We start from the raw sequence: 27,007 nt of genomic DNA on the forward strand, positions 1-27,007 counted from the left end.
GCGCCTTCCTCCCGCTCAGGTTCTTTGGCTCTGAAAGCACCGCCGGGGCGGCTGTCCCGCACCCCGCCTACCAGTCTGGGAACGCCTCTAGGGGCGGGGCCTAGGACCGCGCACGCGCAGTAGCACCGCATCGCGCCTGCGCTGTGGCGGGGCTGAGGGAGGCGGGGGATTGGTATGAGAGCTTGTGTGTGAGGGGAGGGAGGTGTCCCGGCCGAGCGTGGTACTACGGCGGGCGCGGGCCGGAGGGGGCGGGGGGATGCGCCGCGGCGGCGGCGCGGGCGCTGGGCTGGGGCTTGGCCGCGCCAGAGCAGCGGATCCCGGTGTCGCCGCGGCAGCTGCGCGGGTGTCGCGCCGGGTCGGAAGACGCCGTACCACTGCTCTCCCCCACTTTTTTTTTTTTTAAATAACCGGAACCAATGAACGCGGCGGGGAGCCGAGCTCCGCGGGCCGCGGGTGAAGGGAGCCGGTTAGCACCCGGCGGGAGTCCGCTTCCGAGGCGGCGGGGGCCCGGGCAGCTGGCGGCGAGCGAGTGCCCGGCGGCTCCTGTGAGCGCTCCTCCCTCCGCGGCACCCGGCCGGGCCTTGGGCCGCCTTCCCCGGCGGCGCTGGGCAGCAGTGCTGCTCTTCGGGCTGTTGGTGGCCGGCGTGGCGGACGGATGCGACCTGGTGCCCCGGCACCTCCGCGGGCGGCGCGCGTCGGGATCGGCCGGAGCGGCTGCGTCTCCTTCGGCTGCGGCTGCGGGCGAGCGCCAGGCGCTGCTGACAGGTGAGGCCCGCGCGGCGACCGGCAGGTTTGGCGGGACTCCCGGCAGGACCCCATCCCCGAGGGGGCGCCTCGCGGTTGTCTTGGCGCCGGTCGTCGCACTTCGGACGCCTTCCGAGTCCACCGACTGGCGCCTCTACTGTGGCTTCTTCGTCCTTTAGCGGGCTCCTGCGAGCTTCCCAGCTGAGCAATGCAGTGGTTTCTCTTTCGTGCCGTCGAAGGGGCCATTGGGGTCTGTAGGGGACTGGGCTCCTTTCCCCTCTTCCCAAAGCTGCCGGATAAAGTAGGCGGCGGCGGCAGCAGCAGCACTAGCAGCAGCAATGCGGTATGGAGTTGGCCTCTGCTGCCTTTGCAAAGGCAGCTGGCAGCTTCTTACAGATTGAGAGCCCGGCTGAGCGTCCTGTCCCAGGGGAAGCTGCTTAAGAGATTCTTTGAGAGCCACAGCACCCAGTGGCACTAGTGGTTCCGTATCATTATGAAGAAACGTCAAAGTCTGGTGTGTTTTTGTGGGGTACGAGGCCGTTTTAAGGGATGGAAAGTATATGCTGTTTGAGAGCATCACTGGGTGACAAAGGGTGCAGAAGGCGCAGCAGGTAACCAGAAACACACCAAAAATTTACCAAGTGCAGGATACTTGTGACGTGGATTTGGGCAGCATAGTTCTGTCGGAGTGAACCAGTATCTTTTAAAATACAGAGTGTTCTAGCACTTACAGAAAACTTGCAAATACGTTTGGTAAGGTTAAGTAGAAAATTGTATGCTTTTAAAGCCTTCATTGTCTTATATAACTGATCTGGTGTGGTTTAAGCAGTGATGTAAAGGTCCTGACATGATTTCCTGGGGCAAAGTGGTGGAGCTAAAGTAACTTATTTTTCTTCCTGCTGTGTTTATTTTTAAGGTAGATCTCTAGGTTTTCTGGAAGAATAGCAAGATTAAGGAGGAATAAGATGATTCACTGTTAATTTAGCTGCAGTGGTAGCCCAACAGGCGTCTGGTAGTCACTAACAGCTGCTGGGGGAAAGTGTTCAGGAGTCTTTAGATCTCGGCAGCTTTCCTCTGCGTTCTGTGACAGGCTATTTCCTGTTGCAGAGAGAAGGATGTTGGTAAGCGTTGTCAGGCACTTTGGAAGTTGGAAAGGGTATAGAACATAATGATCAACTTACTTCAGGGACTCAAAAAACTTACCAGATCCTGTTCAGTTGAAATAGGCAATTCATCACTGGTTGCCTTGGATAGATAATTACAGAACGATCTTTAGGGACATAGTATGTAGGGAGGGATATATTGGATGGTTTCATGGTCAAATAGTTATTTTCTAATAAAAATACGGCAAGTGTAGAAGGGAACAGCGATAAACCAGTTCAGTAGGCGTGTAGGATGAGGGCTTACTGTCTCCCTAGGAGTGGGACAGAATTACTTTGCCATCTAAGAGGTATAGTAGTGTGGGTTTCTTTCTTTTTTTTTTTTTTCTGGCAGAAATGTTTGATTAGTAGTTAATTACATAATGCCTTAACAAATGTGATTGGCAGAAAGGCAAGTGATCCAGAACCGTGGTGTTTATTGACTATTCTAACAAGTATGTTATACTGAGAACATCAAGAAATAAGCGCAGATGGAATTTTAATAAGCTGTAACCCTTTTCATTTTCTCTGTAGTTATTTATGGCACAGTTGAAAAGACAGGGTGATGCTTAGTGGGGAGCAGCATCATACTAAGTGAAGTTGTGCTGCAGTGCTTTTAAGTTAATTTGCTGAAATGTTGACCTCAGAGTTATTTCTGTTGACCTCAAGCTTTTGTCTTAGGTTCAAATATTAATTTTAAAAAGGCAAACATTTCCACTGAAAGTTTCAGATTGTCCAGCTGCACAGTATCTAAATTGAATAATAGAATCTTAATACGTTTATGAAAATACAGTCAGTAGGGCTAGTGTTTAGGGAAATGTAGATTGACAATCACTCGTGCAATAAAAATGTGTTGAAGATTGCTGTGAGTTGCATGGCCTCTGTAGGGCCCTTTCTCATTTAATAGTTTTTGTGGGTAGTTCTCTTTTATGGTTCTATTTGTTTTATTAAACTTGGGACATAGATGGATGGTGATACTTTACACTTCAGGAAGTGGAGCCACAGACAAGCCCTGTTACATTCCAGACCGTGTTAATGGATACGTGCAGACATAAGCATATGCGAGAACTACATTTTATGTGGATTTGAAATTTGAAAACTTGTGAAAGACCTGAGAGAAAATTTTTCTCTGTGGTTACCTGTGAAAGTGGTTGTGTTACTGTTGGCACGTTTAATAGTTTCATAAACTGACAGCTACCCCACTCTCTCTCCAGATTAGTATTTTTAATACTTTAACGTCTGAGGAATTTGCTCTTTATTAATACAGTCTAGAACACACCTTTTCATTGAAGCTTATCTCCCAAGGGTTTATGTTGGTGTATTTTAAGAATAAATTGTCTTTAAGTCTGGCTTGTTCTTAGTGTTGAACAAAAAAAAAGTATTCTTGCAGAAATAGGCAATGAAACCATCAAAATCAATAGATCCATTGTCTTAAATGATGTAGTAATATGGACCAATATTTATAATATTACATAGTAAAATATTTAAATTATATGCATATGCATGTGTATATTTTTAGTTAAAAAAAGTAATTCCCATGATTGAAACCTAATTCAAATTAAGGATTGATGGCTGGAAGCAGACAGATTATACTCTAAATCAGTACTTTTGAAAACCTTTTTTGTTTAACATATATGGGATCAATGAATTGACCCAGTAGGGAGTGGTTGAACTTATCAAAATATTGAAATAATGGTTTCTGAGAAATCATGGAAGGGCAGAAGTACGCAAGCTCTCTCTCTGCCCCCTCACTCTCTGTCTCTGCATATATATGTATATGCAGAAAGCTCAGTTTGGGAAAATATGTAGAATAACTGAACACTATTTTTTTTTTACACATACACACACAGCTGATTGTTTCAGAATTTTTATAAACAACCAACATTAGCTTTAGAACACTCTATAATTTTTTAATCAATTAGAGTAACATTCTTATATAAATATTTTATCTTAAGATTTTTATCACTTCACCTATTTGGTATATTATAGGAATATAAAATGAAAATCTAAGTAAGCCTTTTAGATGTATTAAAATCTGAACAAAACCCACTGTTCTTAGTTTAAAGTATAATGCCATTTTCAAGGGTCACTTTATCCAGAAGTGTTAAAAACACTTATGCTGTGGGGCTTTCACTAATTTAGTTGGGGATTTTCTAGGTTATCTTTGAGAAAATATTAATTTAAGTTTTCAATTGTCACTCACCCTGCACTCCCAAGACTTATCCAGTAAACACTGCCTCATTAATGTCACTTTCGAATAGTTGGCTGGAGTGTGCTGTATGTATGCCACATTGAGTCATGCCTGTGCAGGTGTTTACATTGCGACTGTGTTTTCCAGAACCTTCTTTTGATGCCTTCCTGTTGTTTAGTTTTCTTCTGCAGTCCTTGTCGATTGCTGCATTTACGTGGTATTGTCAGCCACACGACTGAGAACCTGCTTATATCTATTTGAGCTTCATCGGTTTTGCATGTTTAACATTGTCTGGGTGTTTGTTTGGAGACATCCGTTCCTTGCTAGTCTTTCTAAGACTTTCAGTAGTCCCACTGGTCACTGCTGATGAGCTCATAGCACAGGAAAACTCAGAAGTGGCAATTGGAAATGAGGGTTTAAGATTTTGTTTTCGTTGATACAAAAAGGATAAACATAGAGATAATTTGCTGATGGTTTAGTTTGTGTTTGGGTTAATGTTAATGTTTCTAAGTTAATTTAGACTTATATATAAGTAACTGTATCAACCATTTTGGATATTAGGTAGTCATTTTAATATGATGTGAATACTTTCTTTTTTTGTTGTTGTTGTTGTCTTTTTTCGAGACAGGGTTTCTTGGAACTCACTCTGTAGATCAGGCTGGCCCCGAACTCAGAAATCTGCCTCCCTCTGCCTCCCAAGTGCTGGGATTAAAGGCGTGTGCCACCACCGCCCGGCGTGAATACTTTCAGAGTTATGCTTGCAGTTAAGTATTTATGCATATAGAAATTAAGTTATAGAGTGATTAAGTGAATGTTAAAATAGCAACTAATAATAATTAATAAGCCACTTTTGATGTTCATTAGTTTGGACCAAGTTAGGAACTAAGTAGGTGATTATTTTTAATTTGATAGGTTTTATCAACCAAACAATTATTAAATACATGGAAGAGGTAGCAAATTAGGAATATGAACAAATAAAAGAAGAGTAGAACTCGAGTCTGCCTGTGGGGAACTCAGACTAGCACAGGCCGGGTAGTAACAGCTACATTAACTGAACTAGTACTGGGTACCATACTGTGCTAACTGCTTTTGATGTAAGGCTAAACCTGTCAGAGCCTTACTTTCATAGAAGACATGAGAAAATGGATGCCTTATGATCTCAGGCATCTTGTCCAAGATTTCATGTTATGTGTTGAACTGGGTTTCTCTGATTCTAAAGCTTTGACTTTTTTCAGCTTATATATTGTATATGCTTATCCATATAAACAAGGTGAGCCCAAGGTTGATTAGCATAACAATGGAGCGCAAACTCTGGGGAAAGAAAGAGGCCTCTGTAGAGTTTAGGTTGACCTAGGTATGTATTCTTCATGTAGAGGTGAATGAAAGAGTCTTCCAGGAGAGGCAAAGAGAAGAATAAGGAGGAAGGTAATTGTCTTCAGAGGTATGCCTAGTGTGTGTAGAGGAAATCTAAAATTGGATTTCTCAGCCCCATGCTAGGTAATATGGAAAGCCACAAGAAAACTTTGGTAAAAATTTCTTGGCACACTGATTTTGCTGGTTAACTTGGAAAATGAAATAAAAAATTTATTTTATAATTGAGAACACATAAAATACTAAATGTGTACAATGGAGAATGTAAATTTACATTTTTTGAGGGGGCAAATCAGAAGACATTTTGGATAACTTGAGAGTTTTGTTTATAAACTGAGTCTTCTATCCTGTCATCAGGAAGGAGAGGAATTGTGGTGTTTGAGCATGAGAATGACTTGTGTTTTGGGGAGATTTGGGTGGGTGGGTAAGCAGACGAAGGTGGGAAGGAGGCGGTTAGCAAGCAGTACAGGAGGAGAGGACTTGAAGGCTTAAGTTGTACAGTGACTGAAAGCAAGTTTTAGAAGGTTGGTTTCTTAGGTTGGACAGGACCCTGGCTGTTACCTTTTAATCTCACTTAGATTGGCTTAAAAACTCCCAGAAGAAATGTGGCATCTTTCCCCCCCCCCTTCAAGTATGCCTGTTTATCACAACAAAATTAGGTATTTGTATGATTTAGCTTCCATGATGATTTACAAAGTCATTAACAACAAAATATCACAAATATACTGTCTGATAAACCAAAAACCTGATACCTAAAGATATTATCTTATGTTTACATAAAGCCTTTTATTCTGTGTTTCAGTGTGTATGTTTCTTCTATATTAAAGGGTGACTGTCCAGATTGAGTTTATACCATATATTTAGCGTGTTCTCTTCTATCTGGAGATCTCCAGTGTCCTCTGTGAGCAACAGTCTTCTGAGGACTGGCCTATTATTTGTTTCAAAAACACCCGTTGAATTTCCTGTGTGAGCTTCAAGCCTGGTTTTAGTTGATGATCTCTAACACCAAACATGAGTGGGTTGTTTTTGCTGTCTCCGTTTTGCTCTCAGCATCTGTAGGATTTTTTGGTGCTCAGTCTTTCTTGACACTTTCTATCTAGTCTGACTTCCAGTAAATATTTCTCTTGACTGGTTTCTTTGTTGCTGATTTTAAGGATGGTTCTCTGCTAAATCACAGTTCTCAATCTTGTGTTCTTCAAGCTGAACATTTCCTCCTCAGAGAACTTCATTACCAGGAAAGTTCTACTGGGGTAGGGAACCCCAGGCCAATGATTGATTTAACTTTTGGCTTTATTTCATTTGGCCCTTGCAGTGTAACTGCACAGCCATTATGGCTACTAACTCAGAATACTTTTCTTCCAGCTAGGCTTTGTCAGTCATGCAATTTTCAGAGAACTAACTTAGATTAAGGCGAAAGGGAGTTGCAGGATGTTAATAGTGAGGATTGAGTGTTTTTTTCTTAAAGACAGTGGTAACCACCTTTCCCCAGTCCAACTTCTCTCACAGGCCCAGGGAAACGCCAAGCCTGACAAGAAGTTTACTGGGATGGGCCTGCTGACTGCTGCTTGCATGTGAGCTGGTCTTTATGTGTACAGCAGATCTTGCATGTGAGCTGGTCTTTATGTGTACAGCAGATCTTGCATGTGAGCTGGTCTTTGTGCGCTGCAGATCTTGCATGTGAGCTGGTCCTTATGTGTATAGCAGATCTTGCATGTGAGCTGGTCTTTATGTGTACAGCAGATCTTGCATGTGAGCTGGTCTTTATGTGTGCTGCAGATCTTGCATGTGAGCTGGTCCTTATGTGCGCTGCAGATCTTGCATGTGAGCTGGTCCTTATGTGTACAGCAGATCTTGCATGTGAGCTGGTCCTTATGTGCGCTGCAGATCTTGCATGTGAGCTGGTCCTTATGTGTACAGCAGATCTTGCATGTGAGCTGGTCCTTATGTGCGCTGCAGATCTTGCATGTGAGCTGGTCTTTATGTGTGCAGCAGATCTTGCATGTGAGCTGGTCTTTATGTGTGCTGCAGATCTTGCATGTGAGCTGGTCTTTATGTGTGCTGCAGATCTTGCATGTGAGCTGGTCTTTATGTGTGCTGCAGATCTTGCATGTGAGCTGGTCTTTATGTGTGCTGCAGATCTTGCATGTGAGCTGGTCTTTATGTGTGCTGCAGATCTTGCATGTGAGCTGGTCTTTATGTGTACAGCAGATCTTGCATGTGAGCTGGTCTTTATGTGCACTGCAGATCTTGGCCACTGTGCAACTGTTGGCCTCCAGTTATTTTCACTTTCTCTGCTTCTCTCTGATCTTCTTGAACTTCCCATTATGTAAGTGAAACACTTCAAAAACTCTTACTGAGTTAAGTGCTGGGTTTTTAGTTAAAAAAAAAAATACTAGCAGTGTATCTCCTATTTACTTGATTTCTTAGTATTAATAATCTCATTAAAGAATCTTTGGAAAAAGAACAGTCAATGATTTGTACTTTTCAAGTGATTTTCAGTGCTTGAATTTTGTTCTTTCTTTCTTTGACAGGGTCTTACTATGCAGTTTAATTGAGTCTTTCATTAGGCTAGTCTTGAAGTACAGATGCTCTCCTAATCCTCCTGCTTCCACCTCCCACGTTGGTGGCTGTGGGACGACTGTGCCCACCCCTCTTGGGAAGTTTTCGTCTGCTAGTCAACATATTTTACACTTTGCACACCCATGTTTTCTTTCCTCCACTGTTTCTTGTTCCTTTTAATACCACCCGATGCTGGGTCCCAAGATGGTCTTGATCCACCCCTTTATTATTCTCTACCAGTAAACATCTGACCTTTTCCATTAAAGGCATGTGTCCTCACTCTCACCATCTTGGAGGATTTCTGCTTTGCCATATGTATTCATTGTATTAATCTTTGCTACTTTCTTCTTGCTTCTAATTAAAATTTATATTTTGGGTTTTTAAATCGCAGTGATAGGTGCGCTATATTTTTGGACTTTGCATTCGTGAATTTGCTGTCTGATGCACCTTCAGGCCTTAGGTTTGTAAGGATGGGTCTGAAGAAGAGCTAAGGGAGATTAAAGGAGAAAGCCAGATGGGCGTTTGCATAGAATTTTAAACACTACTTAACTACTGTTGTGTGGTAGCCATGACTTGAGGAACTAATTATGTAAAGATGCTGTAGTTTGTCTTAAAAAAATTATTGTAGGAACAGTAAACCTGAAACATGCCTGGGAAGTTTTTGCACAATATAAAAAGTGTTAATTTTGTAGTTTGTTTACAATGTTATGTTTACTCAGAATACATTTTAGCGATATTTGTACTTTCATGTTTGTTTTCAGCAATGTTCAGAACAGCCAAGATGTGGAAACAACTTAAAACTTCATCTGTTGATGAAGAATGGATATAGAACATATGATATACATACATATATACATAGTGGGGTTTGTTCAGCCATTGAAAGAAAAAGCTTCTGCTGTTTGTGGAAGTATTCACGAACCTGGAAAGCATTCTGGTAAATAAAACAACCTAGACATAGAAAGACAAATACTCCATGGTCTCACTTGGGTGGGATCTAAAAATGTCAGCCATAGTAGAATGGAGGTTAGTAGATTACTTGGGATTTGTTTTTGTTTATTTTTTTATTTTTATTTATTTATTTATTTATTTATTTATTTATTTATTTATTTGAGACAGGGTTTCTCTGTGTAGTCCTGGCTGTCCTGGAACTCACTCTGTAGATCAGGCTGGCCTCGAACTCAGAAATCCGCCTGCCTTTGCCTCCCAAGTGCTAGGATTAAAGGCGTGTGTCACCATTGCCCGGCTTATTATTATTATTATTATTGTTTATTTTATTTTTTTATTACTTGAGATTTTATGAGACTGCATCATAAGTAGTCTTATACCAAAATTAAATGTACAGATGTGAGATAATTGATACATTGATCAGCCTGATAGTGATGACTTTCGCAGTCATACCGTTATCAAACCAAATAGTACACCTAAAATTAGCTATATATTCTTCAATTGTCAAGCATACCTCATTAACATTTTAAAAAGCATAATAATATTTAATAGAATTATTTCTATTTTTTTGTTGTTGTACATTTTCACCCCAGTTTTGGCAGCTTGGATCTAGCCAGGATCCTGTCAGTGCTAGGCAAGCTCATTACCAGGGAGCTACACTTCCAGCCCCCTCTGGAGTAAGATGTGATGTAAGTAAACAGAGCCGGCAGTGGCTTACTAAGCACCAGATTTTGCCTTTCAAGATCAGGAAGATACCCTGCCTTGGAGTCTGTTAGAGCTGGATCTACTTAAAGATTGATGATACAGTGTGATAAAGGTATGAGGATATGCTGTTTTCTGAGTTATGAAGATGTTCTGTTTCCCAGAGTGGAGTAGAGCATGTGGGTTGGGTGGATAGGAGAGGGCACACAGTATGGGAGGAGGAAGCTGAGAAGGGATGCACTGGCTCATGAGAATGCAAGATGTGACTGTGTATGGCAGATATTCAGATGGCGTGACAGTGCTGAGCCTGTGGACAGTGCCCCAGCATTCACATTTAGACATGGAGCTCAGATTTTTGGCAGCAGTTTTGCATGTCTTATCTCATTTAACACTCACAGAATCCTTGGGAGAGTCTTACTGCTCTTTCCCACAGTGAATGTTACATATAATGGGAATCTAGCTACTTTAAAATCTTCCAGTGCCAAGGATCTTTAGGTTAAAGTAGAGAGTATAATTAAGTTAAGTCAGGGAATGAGGCTGGAGAAGCAACAGAATTAGATATTCTAAGTAGTGTGAAAGTGGATTTTGATTGTCCACTGGCCTTAGGACTACATTTTTATTTTGTTAATAATTGAATTTTTCTGTGAAATATTCTAAAGTTTTAAAGGTTGTTCTTATCTACTATACAGATTATAAAGCCCAGTGATATATCTGCAGTGTGCTGTAAAAAGTCAGTATCCTCAGAAGAAGGGAGTTCCTGTTTGGGTTTTGTTTTTGTGAATATTCCTATGGGATGGAGTGTGGTTTTAAGACTAATTGAAATTTTATATGGGAGTGTAAGTTTGTTCTTCTTTTGTAGAATGTGATTAGTCTGTAGACCGTAGCAAGTTTTTATTAGTTTGAATCACAGCCTGATAGCGGATTATAATTATAGGTAGGGGACTTAACTTGTTGGTGTCTAAGTCTTCATTTATTTAGAATATAGTTTGAAGAACAAATGAGTTAACAGTCTACAAAAAGTGCTTAACATAGCACCCGGCACTCAGTTATGGTACTCAGTTGTGGTTACTGCCGGTCCCCCTTTTCTGTAGACACAGATACAGGACCGTTGTAGAAATGTGCCGGTTTGTTGAGTATTAGTAATGTGCTTTCCGTTCCTTTTATGTACCTACCTGTGCAGTCCTGAAGAGTTGACACCTGGCCTTGCGTGCTACTGCACTGCTGCATTTCCAGTCCTTTTTTTTTTTTTGTGGTATTAAAAATAAACAAATATGAGACTGGGATAATAGCTCAATCTGTAAGGAAGTTACTTGCAAGCTGTTGTTTCATCCTCAGAACTGGTAGAAATCGATTGCTGTGGTGGCATGGACTTATTATCCTAGCACTGGGAGGGAGAGACTGGTAAGGATCCCTGGGGTTATCTGGTCTACCAACCTAGGCTACTTAGTAAGCACTAGTTCATTGAAAGACACTATCTCAAAAAATAGGGAGACAGAGCCTGTGAATTAATCTCTGACCTACAGGCATGTACACATGCACCTGAACACACATACACACACACACACACACACACACACACACACACACACACACACAGTGACAGTATCATTGAAGACACTTGTGTGGTCTGAATAACCAGATCATTAATGGGCTGCGACTGACAGAGTATTAAGGTATTGAGAATTACAGCATGGCTCAAGGAGGACCTGAGGAGCTCTTGGCGGATGGTAGCTGGGAGCGACAGCATTTTCCATTGGAGGTGACTGCTAGTAGTGTGCCCCTGTAACAATGGATGCCCCATGAGAATGTGGGCCACACAAAGTGGATGCTGTGGGATATTTAAAAATTACTATAATGAAGAAGGCATGAAGTTGGGAGGATGACTTGTTGGGAGAAGTCTGGGGAAGCTGGAGAAAATGATTATAATGCATTGTATACATGTATGAAATTATCAAAAAAAGTTACAAGATGATAGAAAAATGAAACTAATTATAGCCAGCAAACCCACAAGGTACTGGGATATTTTTGAAGAAATGAGTTGACTCCTTAGCTAAGTCTTTAGTTAAGTTTCTGTCTGTTTTATTTGATTGTTTGTGGTACTGAGGCTTGAACCATGAACCTTGTACATGGGAAACAATCTGCGCTACCTCTGAGTTGCATCTCCAGTTTATCGTTGTCACTTAATCTAACCAAAAGACTTCAGTATTTTGTAGCTGGAATGTTAGCAACAAAACCTTTAATATGAGCTTAGAAGTTTATTATAGAAATTTTAAAAATAGGGAAAATAAGGTAGAAAAAAACATTTACTTTAACAACTGGCAGTCACTCTTCAGGCAATTTTTTTAACACTTAAAATGTATATTTTTATATGTATTTACTAGTAACATCAGGAATGATTTAGAAAAAAAAATTTTTTTTTGGAGTTAGAGATTGGTCCCAAGGGCCTTTCTAGGCCAAGCATGTACTCAAGAGTAATTTTAAATGAGTACTAGGTTGTCAGATGTATTCTAGGCTTATGGAAGGGTTGGGGCTCTGAAGAATGAGAGTATAAGGCTCACGTCCTCTTAGAACTTATATTACTATTTAAATTGGGGAGAGAATATCTTAAAATTATGAGATGTACCTGTTAAGAACAAAGGAGAATCCGTGAAATTGAAAATAACATGGCTGAGATGTCATGGGGACACTTGTTACTTTAGGAGGGTGTGCTAATCGGAGAAGCTTCTAAGAAATTCATATTAAACGTCTATATACCCCCCCTCCCCCTGCATGTTTGTGGTTGCTTCCTTCCACCTCTACTTGTAGGGATTGAACTGAGTTGAGGCGTGTCAGCAAGCAATCTCACTGACTGGAAAGTCATATTTTTAGTACAGTACATTTGTATTTATTTTTAATAGTTTTGGTGCGTGTGTGTGTGTGTGTGTGCGCGCGTGCACACCCGTGCTTGTATTTGTCAACTGTCCAGTGAGGGGACTAAACACAAGCTCTTTGCAGTTTGTGCTATTAACTGCTGATTTACCTTTACAGATCCCTGAAGATCATATATATTCATTTTGCTTTATCCATTTTGTTTTTTTTGAGAGACAGGTTCTCACTATGTAACTTTGGCCATCCTGCAACTCACTATATAGACCAGGCTGGACTCAAGCACACAGTGATTCCCCAGATCTGAAGTACAGGGTTTAAAGGCCTGCACCACTATTCATGCTTTATTTGTTGTTTGTTTTTTCAAGATAAGTTCTCACTATGTAACTCTGGCTATCATGTAACTCTGTAAACCAGGTTGGCCTTGTACTCACAGAGATCCACCTGCCTCTGCAACTTGAGCGCTGGGACGAGTTTGCCACCACCACTTATCCTAAGGTCATATTTTGTGATAGTAGTTGAAGGGGGTTGAGAGAGCATTCCACATAGAGGTAATAGAGATTAGTTAGAGATCCCAAGGCAAGAACAAATTTTAATTACTTGATCTAAATGTCTCATTCTAGGTTGGAGAGATGGTATAGTCAGTAAAGAGCACATGTGTAAAAGTTGGGCATGGAAATATGAGGTATTCCAGACCTCAGGTGGTGGAGATGGACTGGAGATTGTAGGTCATTGGCCAGCCAGACTAGTAAATCCATAGGCCCTGTTTCAATGAGAGACCCTGCTTCAAAAATAAGGTAGAAAAGCAGTTGAGGAAGACACCAGTGTCAGCCTCTGGACAGTACAGCCCCAACACACACACACACACACACACACACACACACACACACACACACACACACACAGAGAGAGAGAGAGAGAGAGAGAGAGAGAGATCTGCTTTGAGCATATTTAGAGGGGGAAGATCAGCATGAGATCTGGCTGCTGAAGAGACTAGGGCCAGATGGTACAGAACCTTCTAGATCTTTCCCTGTGTTTGAGCTGCTTCAGAGGATAATGGGATGGGTTGAATCATTTTAAGGAGGGAAAATGAAATGATAAGGCTAATTTTTGTTGTTGTCTGGCCTGCATAGTTTTTTCAGGCCATAATAGAAAATACATAATATAAAACTATTTTTAAGTGTATATTTTTAGGACTGTTAGATCTTTTAAAATTGTTGATTACTAGAACCTATTTTGTCTTATAAAACTGAAACTATAGCTGTTAATTCTGTTTCTCCAACTGCTGGTAGTTGCCGTTTTAATTTTTTGTATCTATGAATTTGATTACTTTATGGTATTTGATACAAGTAGAATCTTACATTGTCTGCCAAATTGTTACTAACTTACTTGTTACTTGGCTGAATGTTTTCAAGGCTTACTTGTGTTATATCATGGGTAACAGAATTTTAAGGCAGACACTTTATTTTATATGCAGACCACGTTTTCCCCATCTATTCATCCATTCATCCTTCCATCCATCCTTCCATCCATCCTTCCATCCATCTTTCCATCCATCCTTCCTTCCATCCATCCATCTATCCATCCATCCATGGACACTCTTTGCCTGATATAAGTAATGTTGGCAACATGAATGTACTGATTTCTCTGACACCCTGCTTTCAGTTCTCTTTGCTAGATACCTAGAAGTGGGATTCCTGGATATCTATCTATCTATCTATCTATCTATCTATCTATCTATCTATCTATCTTTTGCTTTTCACTTTTGATGTTTTCATGCTAATCCATAAGTTGTAGCACCGTTTTACAACCTGACTGTGACAGGTGTGCAGGGTTTCATTGTGTGATTTAAGATCTGTTGGCTGCTTTTTGGAATGCTGGTAGGAAGAATGGTCACAGGGAGATTGTCTAGGCAGGTGGACACTCTGTCCATTTGGGTGTGGTGGTAGAATCTTAGAGAAGAGGAACTGTTAGTCTGAAGTTAGAATTGATTTGGCTTGTGTATGGATTGGGACACTGCTGTGGTGTTAACAGAGGAAGACCATTCTTAGAGTGTGCTGCTTAAAGTCCCTAAAGACTTACATGGTGCTCACCATTCTGGCACAACATGTTCCTAGCAGACCCTGGCATATTTCTTCTCATGCCTCATTGGTCAGGCCTGGGTTATCACCAAAGGGAAATAGATACTTTGTGTAGGACAAACATGATTTACCCTCCTACAGCTGGGAGAAGGGGCTCACTTTATCAGCACATTGTTACCTCCTATTTGAACAAAGTGGAGATTCTTTGAGGGAATGGCATAGACAAAATTAGCTTTATGAGCTTTGGAAAAGTATTGTGATTTTTTTTTGGGGGGGGGGCTGGGCTACTATTTAAAGTATCTTAGCTACTTTGAAGGGTTTTGTTGTGAAGATTATGTAAAAAGAGTGTGAAGTTATCAAGGAATGCTCAGTAAACATCATTTTTACTTGACTCTTTCCACTTCAGTCATATTGTGTGTGTGTGTGTGTGTGTGTGTGTGTGTGTGTGTGTGAGAGAGAGAGAGAGAGAGAGAGAAAGAGAGAGAGATTTCTTTGTATTATACTATTGTCTGAACAATCTAAGCAATCAAACACAATCATACATGAACTCTGTCTTTTTAAAAAATATTTACTTATTTTTATTTTGTGCATATGAGTGTTTTGTCTGCACGTGTGTCTGTATTATGTGTGCCTGGTGCCTACTGAGGTCAGACGAGGGAGTCTAACCTGATGAACTGCAGTTACAGATGGTTGGTACCTTCAGTTGATGCTGAGAACCTTTGAAAGTACCCTTAGGGGCTGGCATTGCTCCAGTTCCTGGGGAAAAAAAATCCTGGGGTTACACTTGCTCCTTCCTCAGCTCTTTTCTCTTCCTTCCCACCACATTGGCTCTACACTCCGTCAGCAATCTTGGAATTGACACTGTTTTCTCTTACGTGTCTTATTTGTTTAATTTTTCCAGATGCTGCTAGTTAGATCTAAACTTTGTGTGTGTAGGTTCATGGTGGAGAAAAATTGTTGATCTGCATATCTCGAGTATGCTTCTGCTAATTGGGCTCTCTCCTTATTTTCTCCTTTATTCTTTTGCTTTATGTTCCTTTCATCTCAGATTGTCCTGTCTCTCAAAGCTCGTCAGAATATTGGTCATTCAGTTGGTGATTATTTATCAAAAATATTCAGTGTTCAGTGTAGTGCTTTAAAAGTTGAAGATACAGCAATGGGCAACATTTGATATGGATCTTATCTGTCCATGTTTTTCTGTTGTAAAGTCTTCCAAATTCTCCTTGGTGAGATGTGACTCCTTAACTGCTCAGGTATCTATTCAAGTGTTTTTAAAAAGTTGTCCCATAACTTATAAATACTTAACAGTCTCAAAGTTTGTTTTTGGTTTACTGTGGCTCTTGATACCTTTAATCTATATCATGATTAATGGTTGATCTATTTTTTTTGACATAGGGTCTAGTTTTTAAAAACAGATAGTCTGGAATGTAGTATGAATTAATTATTGGAATCTGATCTTACTTTATCTTTAGTGGTACATTAAAGTTTTGGTGTGACTTTGAGGAAGATCTTTGAGGAAGAGCTATGTAACTCATCTTTGTTTGTGATTGCTAGTTTCTAGTAGGGAAATGTTATGAGATCAACTTTCAGTTTTCACTTATATAAACTGAGTGGCTATGACTAATATATTACTCATTTGTCTTAAGTCATGAACTTGGATAATCTCCTACCTTTTTATAAGAGTCTAGGGTAATTACATTGATGCGATTATTTAAAAGCCTGGAGTTTTCTTCAACTTACAGTGTTACATATTTTAAAAGACATTTTATTAAATGGTGGTTAAGGTGCTGGGGTGATGGCTCAGCAGTTAAGAGCACTTAGGCTCTTACAGAATACCCAGGGTTAGATTCCCAGCATCATGTCAGATGCCTATGACTCCATTTTCAGGGATTTGATGCCCTCTGGCCTCCTCAGGAACATATAAGCATCTAGTGCCCATAAACCTGCCCAGGAACACACACATGCAGGTAAAAATCAAAGAATATAATAACATTTATGTAACCTATAATAAGTGCTAGTTACATAAATGTAACTATTGGGCATCACTATTGGAGCTCACTATTGGGCATCAACTATAAAGTTACTTTTGCCTCTTAGTTTGAAAGTGTCTGTGTAATAGCTTTTAAGTTTTAGAACAGTAGTAGAAAGCCAAAGTCATATAGTCTTCTCATGGCATCGTCTTTAATATTTTGATTATTGTCGTCTGTCTGTATTCAGAACAAGTTGGCACTTTGCTCATTTATGATTGCTGATGATCTCAGGATTCAGTGTCAGACTCCTTTAACTGAAGCCAAGCAGCGCATTGCTTTTTATTTATTGACAGTTTTTACTTATGTATAATATCAACTATACAAGTCACATTGATTGTCTCTTGAGTTTTGTAAAAAGCATGTACATGTGCTTTACATTAGGATCAACCTTAAGGCCCTACATAAACCAGAACTAGATCCCTGATCTATAAACTTTGACGCTTAGACTGTTCGCTGTGTACTGTGCTATATTTATTTGAGATGGGATCTTGCTGGGTTGTCTAGGTTGTTCTTAGACTCCTGGGCTCAGATGATCCCCCTGCCTGTACATCCTGGGTGACTGAGACTTTAGATGAACTGCCAATCACTGTACTGGCTGCTGCAATGTAGTTATTTATTTTTAAGACAGGGCCTCTCTGGAGTCCAGGCTGGCATTTGTTTTAAAAGTAATGATTCCTTTACCTTCTGTTACTGAGTGCTGAGATAGCAACTGTGCACTACCAAGTCTATGTGTATTAGATGCATTTTAAGATCCTGCAGAAACATTCAAATAAGCTGGTCCTTTCAGTTTCATACATAAAAATATTTTGTTTATGTACTTACAAAATTGGTAGCTTTTGTAGTATACTGAAAGTTTGGCTTTACATTTTAAGTCTTTTAAAGTTGATTTTTAGGTAGGTAGCTTGTAGTTATGAGAGATTTATCATCACCTATCTTGAATGTTATGCTTCTGAAAACCAGGATTGTTTTTCTTCATGGTCTATATTAGAAAAGGCATAAAATAGATATTAAAGTTATCCTAGGATGTCTAATTTATAATGTGACAGTTTGAAACTGGACTCTATTCAGGAAATAGCAGGTAAAAAGTCTGCATTCAGTCTGTCTCTAAGTTCTAGGTAAATAGCAGTTGTTTTTACTTAAATGCCAAATTAGTGTGCTTAGAGATAGTCTCTTCCTAATCATAATGAAGAAACTTAACCAAGATGTTTTGGGGTAAGTAGGCTTCAGAGTGAGGATATAGAAACTACAGGGGCTCTCATTGTTTTATTTGTTAAAAGAAAACACCATTATAAAGAATAATTTGCATGTTCTTAATTTGTAATTTAAAAAAGTGAATTTTCATTTACTATCCTTTGTTGTTGTTTGTTTTAAAACAGAGTTTCTCTGTGTAGCCCTGGCTGTCTCAGAACTCTCTCTGTAGGCCAGGCTGGCTTTGAACTCAGAGATCCACTTGCCTCTGCCTCCTGAGTGCTGGGATTTAAGGTGTGAGCCACCACTGCCTGGTTTATTACTGGTCTATAACAAAGACCTGTTCAGAAATGTTATATTGTGTCCCATTTGAAATGAGTAAAAACTTGTTGAAGTTTTTTTTTTAAGTGTACATATTAGATGGTATGTTCACTAAATAATATATTAAAGTACCATTCAGTTGAAATCTATTGAAAGGTTAGGAAACTTTTTTTTTCTTACTTGGTGTTGTTGATTCCTACTTCTTAGGCTGAGCAGTGGCCTTGGGTGTGGCTGTTATTTTGGCTGAAAACATATTAAAACTTTGGGTAAATTTATTTAACAAGTCTTTGAATATCCCTACTGGAATGGCTCATGAGCTAGCTGTTTACTGAACATAAAGTATTGGCTGAATTAGAATGTTTCCTATAGGGATCTTTGTCAGGTGACATGTGATGTTGGACGTTCTGACTTATCTTCTTTATACACTAAGAATCTGCACTGAAGCCCGAGCCATGCACGAGAATCTCCTTACTGTGTTGTGTCCCTAGCTGTGCACTCTGAGTCTTTGTGGATTCTGCTCTGCTTTACTCCTATGGGTCTCGAGATTCTGTTTTTCCTCATTCTCACATAAATTCTGATATTAGTGAGAATGGCTGAAAAATACAGGGTTTCATAAATTAGAATTGTCATTCCCAAGGATATGTTGAATTTATCTATATTAATTATTTCATACAACTCATAACTATCTGCTTTTGCTTAATGTATTTGCTAAACACCAGTTTTTGGTCAAAGCAATGTCGTCTGAATATCTACGGCTCAAAGCAATGTAGTCTGAGTATCTAAGTTAGTAGCACACGGAAAGAAACTTCATTTGTGATCCTGGATTGAACTTTATAAGGGTTCAGAGTCAGTCTCTCTCTTTCTTTCCCTGTCTCATATCTCTTACTACTTTTTCTTAATTCTGTTTTAGCTCATTTCTTGTAGTTCATTTTATATGGCATTAGGAAATCCCATGTTGACTTTTTAAGGATCACAGAATATATTTTTACAAAATCTCTTTTCTGTATACTTCCTTATAATAATATATCTTTAATACAATCTTGGTGTAGTTTGGGTCTTAAATTTGCCCTCAAAAACTCATGTATTAAAGTTTGGTGCTCAGCCTGTGATGTTATTGGTAGGTAGTGGAATCTTTGTGGGGTTAGAATGGTGAAGGGAAGTCAGGTCATTGGGGCATGAAATATACAAAGGCAGATGCTCACAGCTAACCATTGAACTGATCATGGGGTTTCCAATGGAGGAGTTAGAAGACCAAAGGAGCTGAAGGTTTGGGGGGGGGGGTGAATGGGGATGGGGAGAGCAACAATACCAACAAACCAGAGCTCCCAGGGTCTAAACCACCAGCCTGGGAGCACATAGGGAGAGACCCATGGCTCCAGCTGTATATGTAGGGGAGGATGACAGTGGGCATAGGTGGGTGAGGAAGTCCTTGGTCCAGTGAAGGCTGGATGCCTCAGTGTGGGGGAAATTGTGGGTGGGTGGGGAGGTGGGAGGGTGGGTGGGGACATATCCTCATAGAAGCAGGAGGAGGGGAGGATGGGATGGGGGTTCCTGGATGGAGGAGAAATGGGGAAAGTGGATTACATCTGAAATGTAAATAAAATATCCAATAAAAAAAAGAAAAAAGGGGGATCGAGATTCTGATTTCTTCTCTTTGCTTGCTGATCACCATGAGGTTGTCGTCATTGACCCACCATGTCTTCTCTGCCATGGTATGCCAGCTCACCGCAGGCCCAGAAGCAGCTGGCCACATTGACACCAGACTGGAACCTCTGAAACTCTGAGCCAAAACAAACCTCCCTTTTATAGCATTGGTTATCTCAGGTATCTTGCTATGTAACAGGAAGAGCTGACTGTGAGTGTGCAGTGTGAGCTAATGTAACTTGACTGTTCAAGTAGAGCTTGTGAACATTCTTAGATCTGTGCTCGCTGTTTATCATACTTTTGGAAAAGCTCAACCTACTTTTTCAGGTCATTTTTTTTCTTGTTGGTATTCTTCTAAGTATTTGCTATATTATTTTATGTTGATTCATAGTTGTGAGCCACAAACATTTCCCCTTTTGATACTTCTTTGTTCTTTCTGCTTGGATGATTTCTATCAAAATATCTCAAGTTCTCTGATACTCATGTAGAAGAAATGCTCTATTTTTGAAACCATATTTTTTTTTTAAATTTTAGTATTATTGTATGACTTGTGATTTCTATGTCTTCGTTAAAACCCCCATCTGTATATGGATTCTAATATTAGAAGTTTTCACTTGATTTGTTAACATTTAAATTGTCATTTTAGCATCTGGTGTGATAGTGCAAACATTTGGGTTATCTTTGTGTTTAGTTTTGTTGTTTGTTTTCTATGTTGGAAATAGTTTATTTTCTTGGGTTTCTTTTATGTCTCCCATACTTTGGGATTGAGGAAGTTACCTTTGTGTAGAAAGGATTCTCTGATAGGTTGAGTCAGATTGTCATTAGTGAATGTCATGTGGCTCTAGTGTTACTGTTACTACTCACAGTGCACCACTCATCCGTGGCCGGTTGCTGTGTTTTGATGCTTTGTGTGGGTCAGCAATGCTGGCTTACACAGGGCTTCTCACTGTGCTGGAGTGGAGGAGTTTCTCAGTTTCCTCACTGACTTTCGGTTTTAGGTAAGGCTCTGCAGCCACTCCCCCAGGTATACCATGCAAGACTTCACAGTGTAGTTGAGGGTCATGAAGGCTGACTAGCTTTATGGACTTCTTTTCTATAGATGCCTGTAGTTGATTTTCTTAATGAACTTTTTATATGATGCATTCACTTGTTAGCTTCCTTCTTTGTTTTCCTCTTTGTTACTTCCTTCATTCATTTATTCACTCACTCACTCACTCACTCACTCACTCACTGACTCATGATAATAAATTTTTAACACTGCAAATCATATTGAGCTATACTTCACTGATCTCTGCTAGTTTAGATTATCAGCATAGGTTTTGTTTTACATTTTACTGTACTGTTTATGCAATTTATCTTTGTATGCCTCAACTTTAGACATATCAGTTATACATTTTTATGTATGTATAAATTTGACTTCTGTATTATCAAAATATTGACATTGTTTATAAGAGTTACATGTGTACCTAAAAATGTTCACTCAGTGAAGAGATTTTTTTTTGTACTTCTGTATGAAAGATGAAATTTTCTGGGATCTTGACTCTGGGCTACTATTGTGGTGAGCCATCCTTGTTTCATTCAAAGACTCAGTCATTGTGATAGTGGTATACTAATTTGTATTTATATTTTTTGGTTTTTGACTTTTTCAAATAAATGCAAATGCTTGCTTATAACTATTACATCTGTATAACTACTGTAGTATACTTGCTGTTTATGCTTGTATAAATACATATATTGTTGAAAGTAGCTTATAGGCTGCCCGCCCTCCCTCCCTCCCTTCTTTCTTTCTCTCTTTCTCTCTTTCTGACAGTGGCCTTAACCTCTCAAGTGTTAGGATTACAGGTGTGCTCCATAAACAGGGCTTCTTGTGCTATAAAACCATGTCTTAAAAATAACATTTAAAAATTATTTTTCCTAGGATTAAGTTTTCTAGATTTTAATCTTTCAGTATTTTAAACTAGGTGTTTGATCATTTTGCTGTTTATCATTTAAGAGCAGAAAGGGGCTCTTGGGTAAGGAAGAGGATTGTCAGGAGAGGGGTTGGGGCCTGAGGGGGAGAATCAACAAGAACAAAGTTTGTATGAAACTGTCACAGTGAAACTCATTACTTTATATGCCACCTAAAAACTTCATCTGAAGAGATGTCACTGTTTGTAGTTGCATCTTTTGGTGTTATATTTATACCTCAAGAATTCCCTGCGTATTTATCAGAGGTGCATGCCTACTCCTGGTGGTCTGTTCTCCTGTAGGCTGAGTCCCGCATTCTGGTAATATCTCACCGTGTGTTTCTTCCAGGCTTAGATTCTGTTCTCTTTCCTGGTGCTCACTTTTGTTTGCTGTCTAGCCTTTGCTGGCTCTTTGCTGCCTGTTCTCTGGTGGTTTAACATGTTCCTAGGATGGCGCCTCCTTCACAGTGCATTTTGATTGACTCATCAACGTAATAGGCCAGTAAGCTTTTCAATTATTTTATGATTTAGAAATTATGTATTATTTTAGTTAATGGACTTAATTGTCTTGAATGCTGAACTCTCATGACTTTGGATTATGATTCTACTTGTACCCTGAAAGCCTGTTAATAACCCATAGAGCTCTTGGTTGAGTTCATAATGTAAGGGCATTCACTGACTTTTTCCCTTTCTGGATAGGAGTGGATAATTTTGTAGAAGGATTATGTAAACCACTCAGAAGAACCCAGCTGTTTTACTATTTTATTTTTTATCTGCTGATTTATCCACAGAATATGTATTGAGGGTTTTCTCTGTATTGTGTGCCAGCATTGTACACTGTGACTTACAGTAGCTTTAATTTCGTTTTGAGCACATTGACTATATTTAGTAGTTTTTAAAGGATCGTGTTTAATCTTCCCTTAAAAACAGGAGATTTGAGGAAACGGCAAGTGTAACCCTTTAGTATGATGCCCACTGTCTCATAGATAGTGAGGAGGTAAACCCTACATGGACTCAGTACTACTTCACATGGTAGGTACTTCCTAGAACACTTGCCCTGTCTGTCTTCTGTAACTATATGAACAGTTCCGGTTCAGCTTTGTGAACTGTGATTCAGGCAGGATCTCAAAAGCTGTATGAGATTATTTTAGTCCTCAGGGCTCATATTCTGACCATTGTCTGTAAATACTATGGATCCTAACATCTGTGTACACTTGGGTTTCTCTGCTTTCTTTTGCTGTCCTCTAGTGTAGGCCGCCATTATCTCTTCCTTCAGGGGCCCTTGTAGCTGCTTCCTCTTTGTTATAGCCCAGTCTCTGGGAATCCTGTAGCACTACATAGAGATCCCTGTGCTCCTTCCGGCTTACAGTGGCTTGTTTTCCTAACTGTAGAGTAGAAACACCATACCCTGTCGTGTAAATCACAGCATGGTCTGACCTGTTTTTGCTTTTCTTTTTGTGCTTGGTCATGTTGGCTTCCTCTCTGCTGCCTGAATATGACAAACTCGTTCGCTCTTTAGAGCCTTGACGCTTCTCAGTTTCTGTCTTGAGTTTCCCTCCTTAACTTTTGGCATGGCTGGCTGTTACTTGACTTTTGTTTTTTTAAGTTTTCTTAGGATTCTTTTTTTTTTAATGATTTCATATAGGAACAGTCATCATTCTTGTTTGCTTCAGTAATCACAGAAACCATTCAATTCCTTTATAATGTTTTCAACCAGAAATTAAGTTTTGATGCATTTGTGATGTGTTGTCTGTTCCCACTCATGTGATTTTGAGCTGTGGAAGGAGTGGGCCCTTGCCACTTTTGATCATGTAGTGTGGCAATTGGGCTACTATATACTATACTCTTCCTAAAACTTTTTGGATAATAAACTTCTTATTTCACAATTATGTACATAAACTTTTTACTGTATTTTATTTTTTCTCCCCGAGTACCCATGAATGTTGAAGTAGAAGAAATAATATATTTTAACCTAGCATGTTAAACATTTAAACTGATTTTAAACCTATCTTAGGGTTTTTAAAATAAGTGATATGTTACTCCAATTTCCATTTTTTTAATCATATAGTCTTTCTTACTCTGAACTTAGAAAAGGAAAGTATGGCAAACAGAAAACAAATTACACTTACTAGCATAACCATTTTAGAGTTATTTTTATGTGCAGCAGAGATTGTTTTATGTGGATGTGTTATGGTGTGAATGAATCCCTCTCCCCAGCTTACACAGAGTGACAGTTATACGGTTTGCTCCTTTGGGAGGGGATCAGGATACAGCATCCTCTCATACATGGAATAAGTGCTTTATAAAAGATGCTTCTGAAGGCTGACTAGACCCGTTTGCTCTTCTGTCATGGGAGAGCATAACGGAAGAGTGCCTCACATCTTGAAGACTTTAGCCTTTAGTATTGTCATCAGTAATTTCTGTTGTGAAACAACTCAGTCTAAGGTATTTCTGTCATAGAATCTGAATAGATGAATACGAAGTAGGAATTATCATAGCTGCTCTTATGCATCTTGCTTTCTAAAATCTAGCATATCTTGAATTTTTCTTATTCATTAAATGACATGTAAGATATAAATTATTTATTTTTATTGGATAAATTCCTATCAGATGATTTGTTTCCAGTCTTTTCTGATATTGTTATGAGCAGATGTGTACTTTTTGGAGTTCTGGGCTTTAAGTTTATTTTTAGTTTTGAGACTTTCAATCAGGAGTACACTGTATTTACATAATTTCCACCCTCTCACCTCTAACATTTCCTGTTTTCCCCAACTTCACTCCCTCTGGAATTCCCGACCTTTCCATATTGTTGTTTGTGCGTGCATCACACACACACACACACACACACACACACACACACACACTCTGTACTGCCTATAATTTGCTGTTTAACATCCCCTGCCCCTGTGATGAGATTGTCCCAATACTTAGGAAAACTGTTGTATAGGAGCACAGTGAACTGGTATATCCTAGGGCATTGTCTGAGGTACTGAAAGTATACAATAAGTTATGTGGTATGGAGCAAACCTGTGTAATAGATTTATTTTCTATAACAAAGCTACAGTTGGAAGTAGAATTGTACAGTGGAAATACAATATGAAAAAGACTGACAAATTTAAACCAGGCATTTCCTTCTACTTATTTGAAGGAGATAGTGTTCTATTAAATAATTTTGTTTTATTAGTAGACAGGGAAAAGCACGTAAAGGCCTTAGAATATGCTTCTGTGTTCCTAAGTGGCTCACATAAATCTTCCAGGCTGTATGTTTTGGTATGACACTGATAATTTCATTATATGGACATCAAGTGGATCTGGAGCACCATATTTTCTGAAAAGTTCCTGTTAACAATAGACTTAGCAAATTGTCACTCGGATTAACACCTGGCTAGTGGGTAAGCATCTCAGTAAGTCAGGAACATTATCTCAAGTAGGATTGAAATAATGGGATTAGATGCTTGAATTTTTCCTGTCCTCTGGCAGAGAAGATGCTGGCTGTAAAATGCCATGGAACAGAAGTTTCTCTGGAGAGCTCTCATCTCATTGTTCTGATCTGGATTCTGCAAACAGTCCGGAGACCCTTAATATCTGCTAACTGAAGTGAAGGAATGAAGGACATAGAATGTACTTTCTTGAAAATTGGATTAATGCCATTCTAGTCAGCATATTAAATACATCTATTTAATAGGATTGCTGTAAATATAGGAAAAAATGTTGAACACAGCATTCAGCACATAGTAACTTCTTCAAAGCATGACATTGCTTTATGTTGATGTCCAATTATTTAATATTTAAAAGCGCTTCAGGTCTTAGCTGTAATAAAGGATTAAAAGCCAGAATGAGACTAGAGTATGATTAATCGCTGCTACGGCAGCTGCTTTGACAAACTTAAACACAAAGGAAACATAACAATTAATGATACTGCTTTGTATGTAGGGTCAGTACAAATATTTTAAGAGGTGCCATGTTCCATTTCAGTACTCATTCCTGCTGGCTAGCTTAGAAACACTATTTGTGTAGCAACAGCAGCAGATTAAGTGTCCCGCGTGAGCAAGCCCCAACATTTATTCAGCTTACCCTGCATTAACACCGCTTTCACCGCTTTGTATGAAGTGACTCATTTGGTCCTCACAGCAGACTGAGGGGAGGAGTCTCATTTTGTAGGACAGGTAACAGAGACTTGGAGAAGCTAAGTGCAGTTCACAGCGCCGCCAGGTACAGGCTTCACAGTAAATGTCTGTTGACTATTAACACCTTTGAATTATAAAACTTATTTCATTTTAGAAGCCAATAACTTCTGAGATGTGCTGTTTCCTTTCTTAAAGTGTACTTTGTATAGTAAACAGGAATAAGGTTGCAGTTAGCATATGTGCACAAGTACAGATATTCTTGACTGATATGTATTGATCTGTTCCCCATTGTCTTTCACAGGCTTAAATTATGTGATACTTACTTTTCAAAGCATTTTACACAGTCATCAATATAGAGCTTATCTGATTTTTTTTCAAAGCAAATACTTGCCAGTCAGCACCTACATCAAGGAATCCATTGTCCTCACCACAATTGTTCTTCTGTCATCATTTGTCCTCTGTCCGGGCTGAACCACTGTCCTTGGATTTTACTTGTTTTTGATTATAGTTTCAATGGAACCATGAGTATATAATTAATAAAATTTATTTATTGTGAAGCTGTATATTTTATGCTTTAGTAAATGCTAAGGTGAAAGCTGTCACAGCTTGAGTTCTAAATAAGATTCTCACTTGATTAATAATATTGGGTTTCAGTGTATGACATGTGTGACAAAGTTTGTGAGTTCTTTTTCTGTGTTTCGGCTTGTAATGTCAGAAGGTAACTTTTGTAGGAATGGTGTTTATTACACTAAAGAGTCTTGGAGCAGTGAAACTTTATAACAGAGTCCAGTGTTATTTGCATTATGAGAATGAAGTGAAATTAAATACCTAAGTTTATGTAGGCAGTGTGCGCATGCATGTGTGTTTACTCCTCTAATGTTGGCTTATCTTCAGAAATACCATGGTGGCTGATTGAAAGTTACATAAACATTGCCTCACATTTAAGTGTAGAGAGTAGATTTTATCAAGCTGAGTACAGGAGCAGTTCCTCTTATTTGGTGAATGAGGAAGTTGGGGCTGTGGATCTCATCATCTGTGGTTAAATAGAAGAGAACAGAACTCTGACAGGTAGGACACTGACTTCTTTTTATATTTGCTGTAGAAAAAAAATCTATGAGGAGAAGTCAGCAAAGAACAGTTTCTTTCATAGTCAC

At 39.4% G+C, this 27,007-nt stretch overlaps 1 protein-coding gene across 2 annotated transcripts in view; it reads left to right on the plus strand.

Annotated features, from left to right (window-relative positions):
* Window positions 1-204: 204 nt before the first annotated feature.
* Window positions 205-27,007, plus strand: part of Stim2 (stromal interaction molecule 2) — a 128,360-nt gene continuing 101,557 nt past the window's right edge. Inside the window, exon 1 of one of the 2 annotated variants that reach the window (XM_034508713.2) lies at window positions 205-765. In XM_034508713.2, coding sequence (XP_034364604.1) covers window positions 417-765 — 349 coding nt within the window. In that variant the 5' untranslated portion in view covers window positions 205-416. The remainder of the gene's footprint in view (window positions 766-27,007) is intronic. The other variant, XM_034508712.2, reaches the window with a different exon arrangement.

The sequence above is a fragment of the Arvicanthis niloticus genome, chromosome 7 (assembly GCF_011762505.2).
Source record: "Arvicanthis niloticus isolate mArvNil1 chromosome 7, mArvNil1.pat.X, whole genome shotgun sequence".
Taxonomy (NCBI): domain Eukaryota; kingdom Metazoa; phylum Chordata; class Mammalia; order Rodentia; family Muridae; genus Arvicanthis; species Arvicanthis niloticus.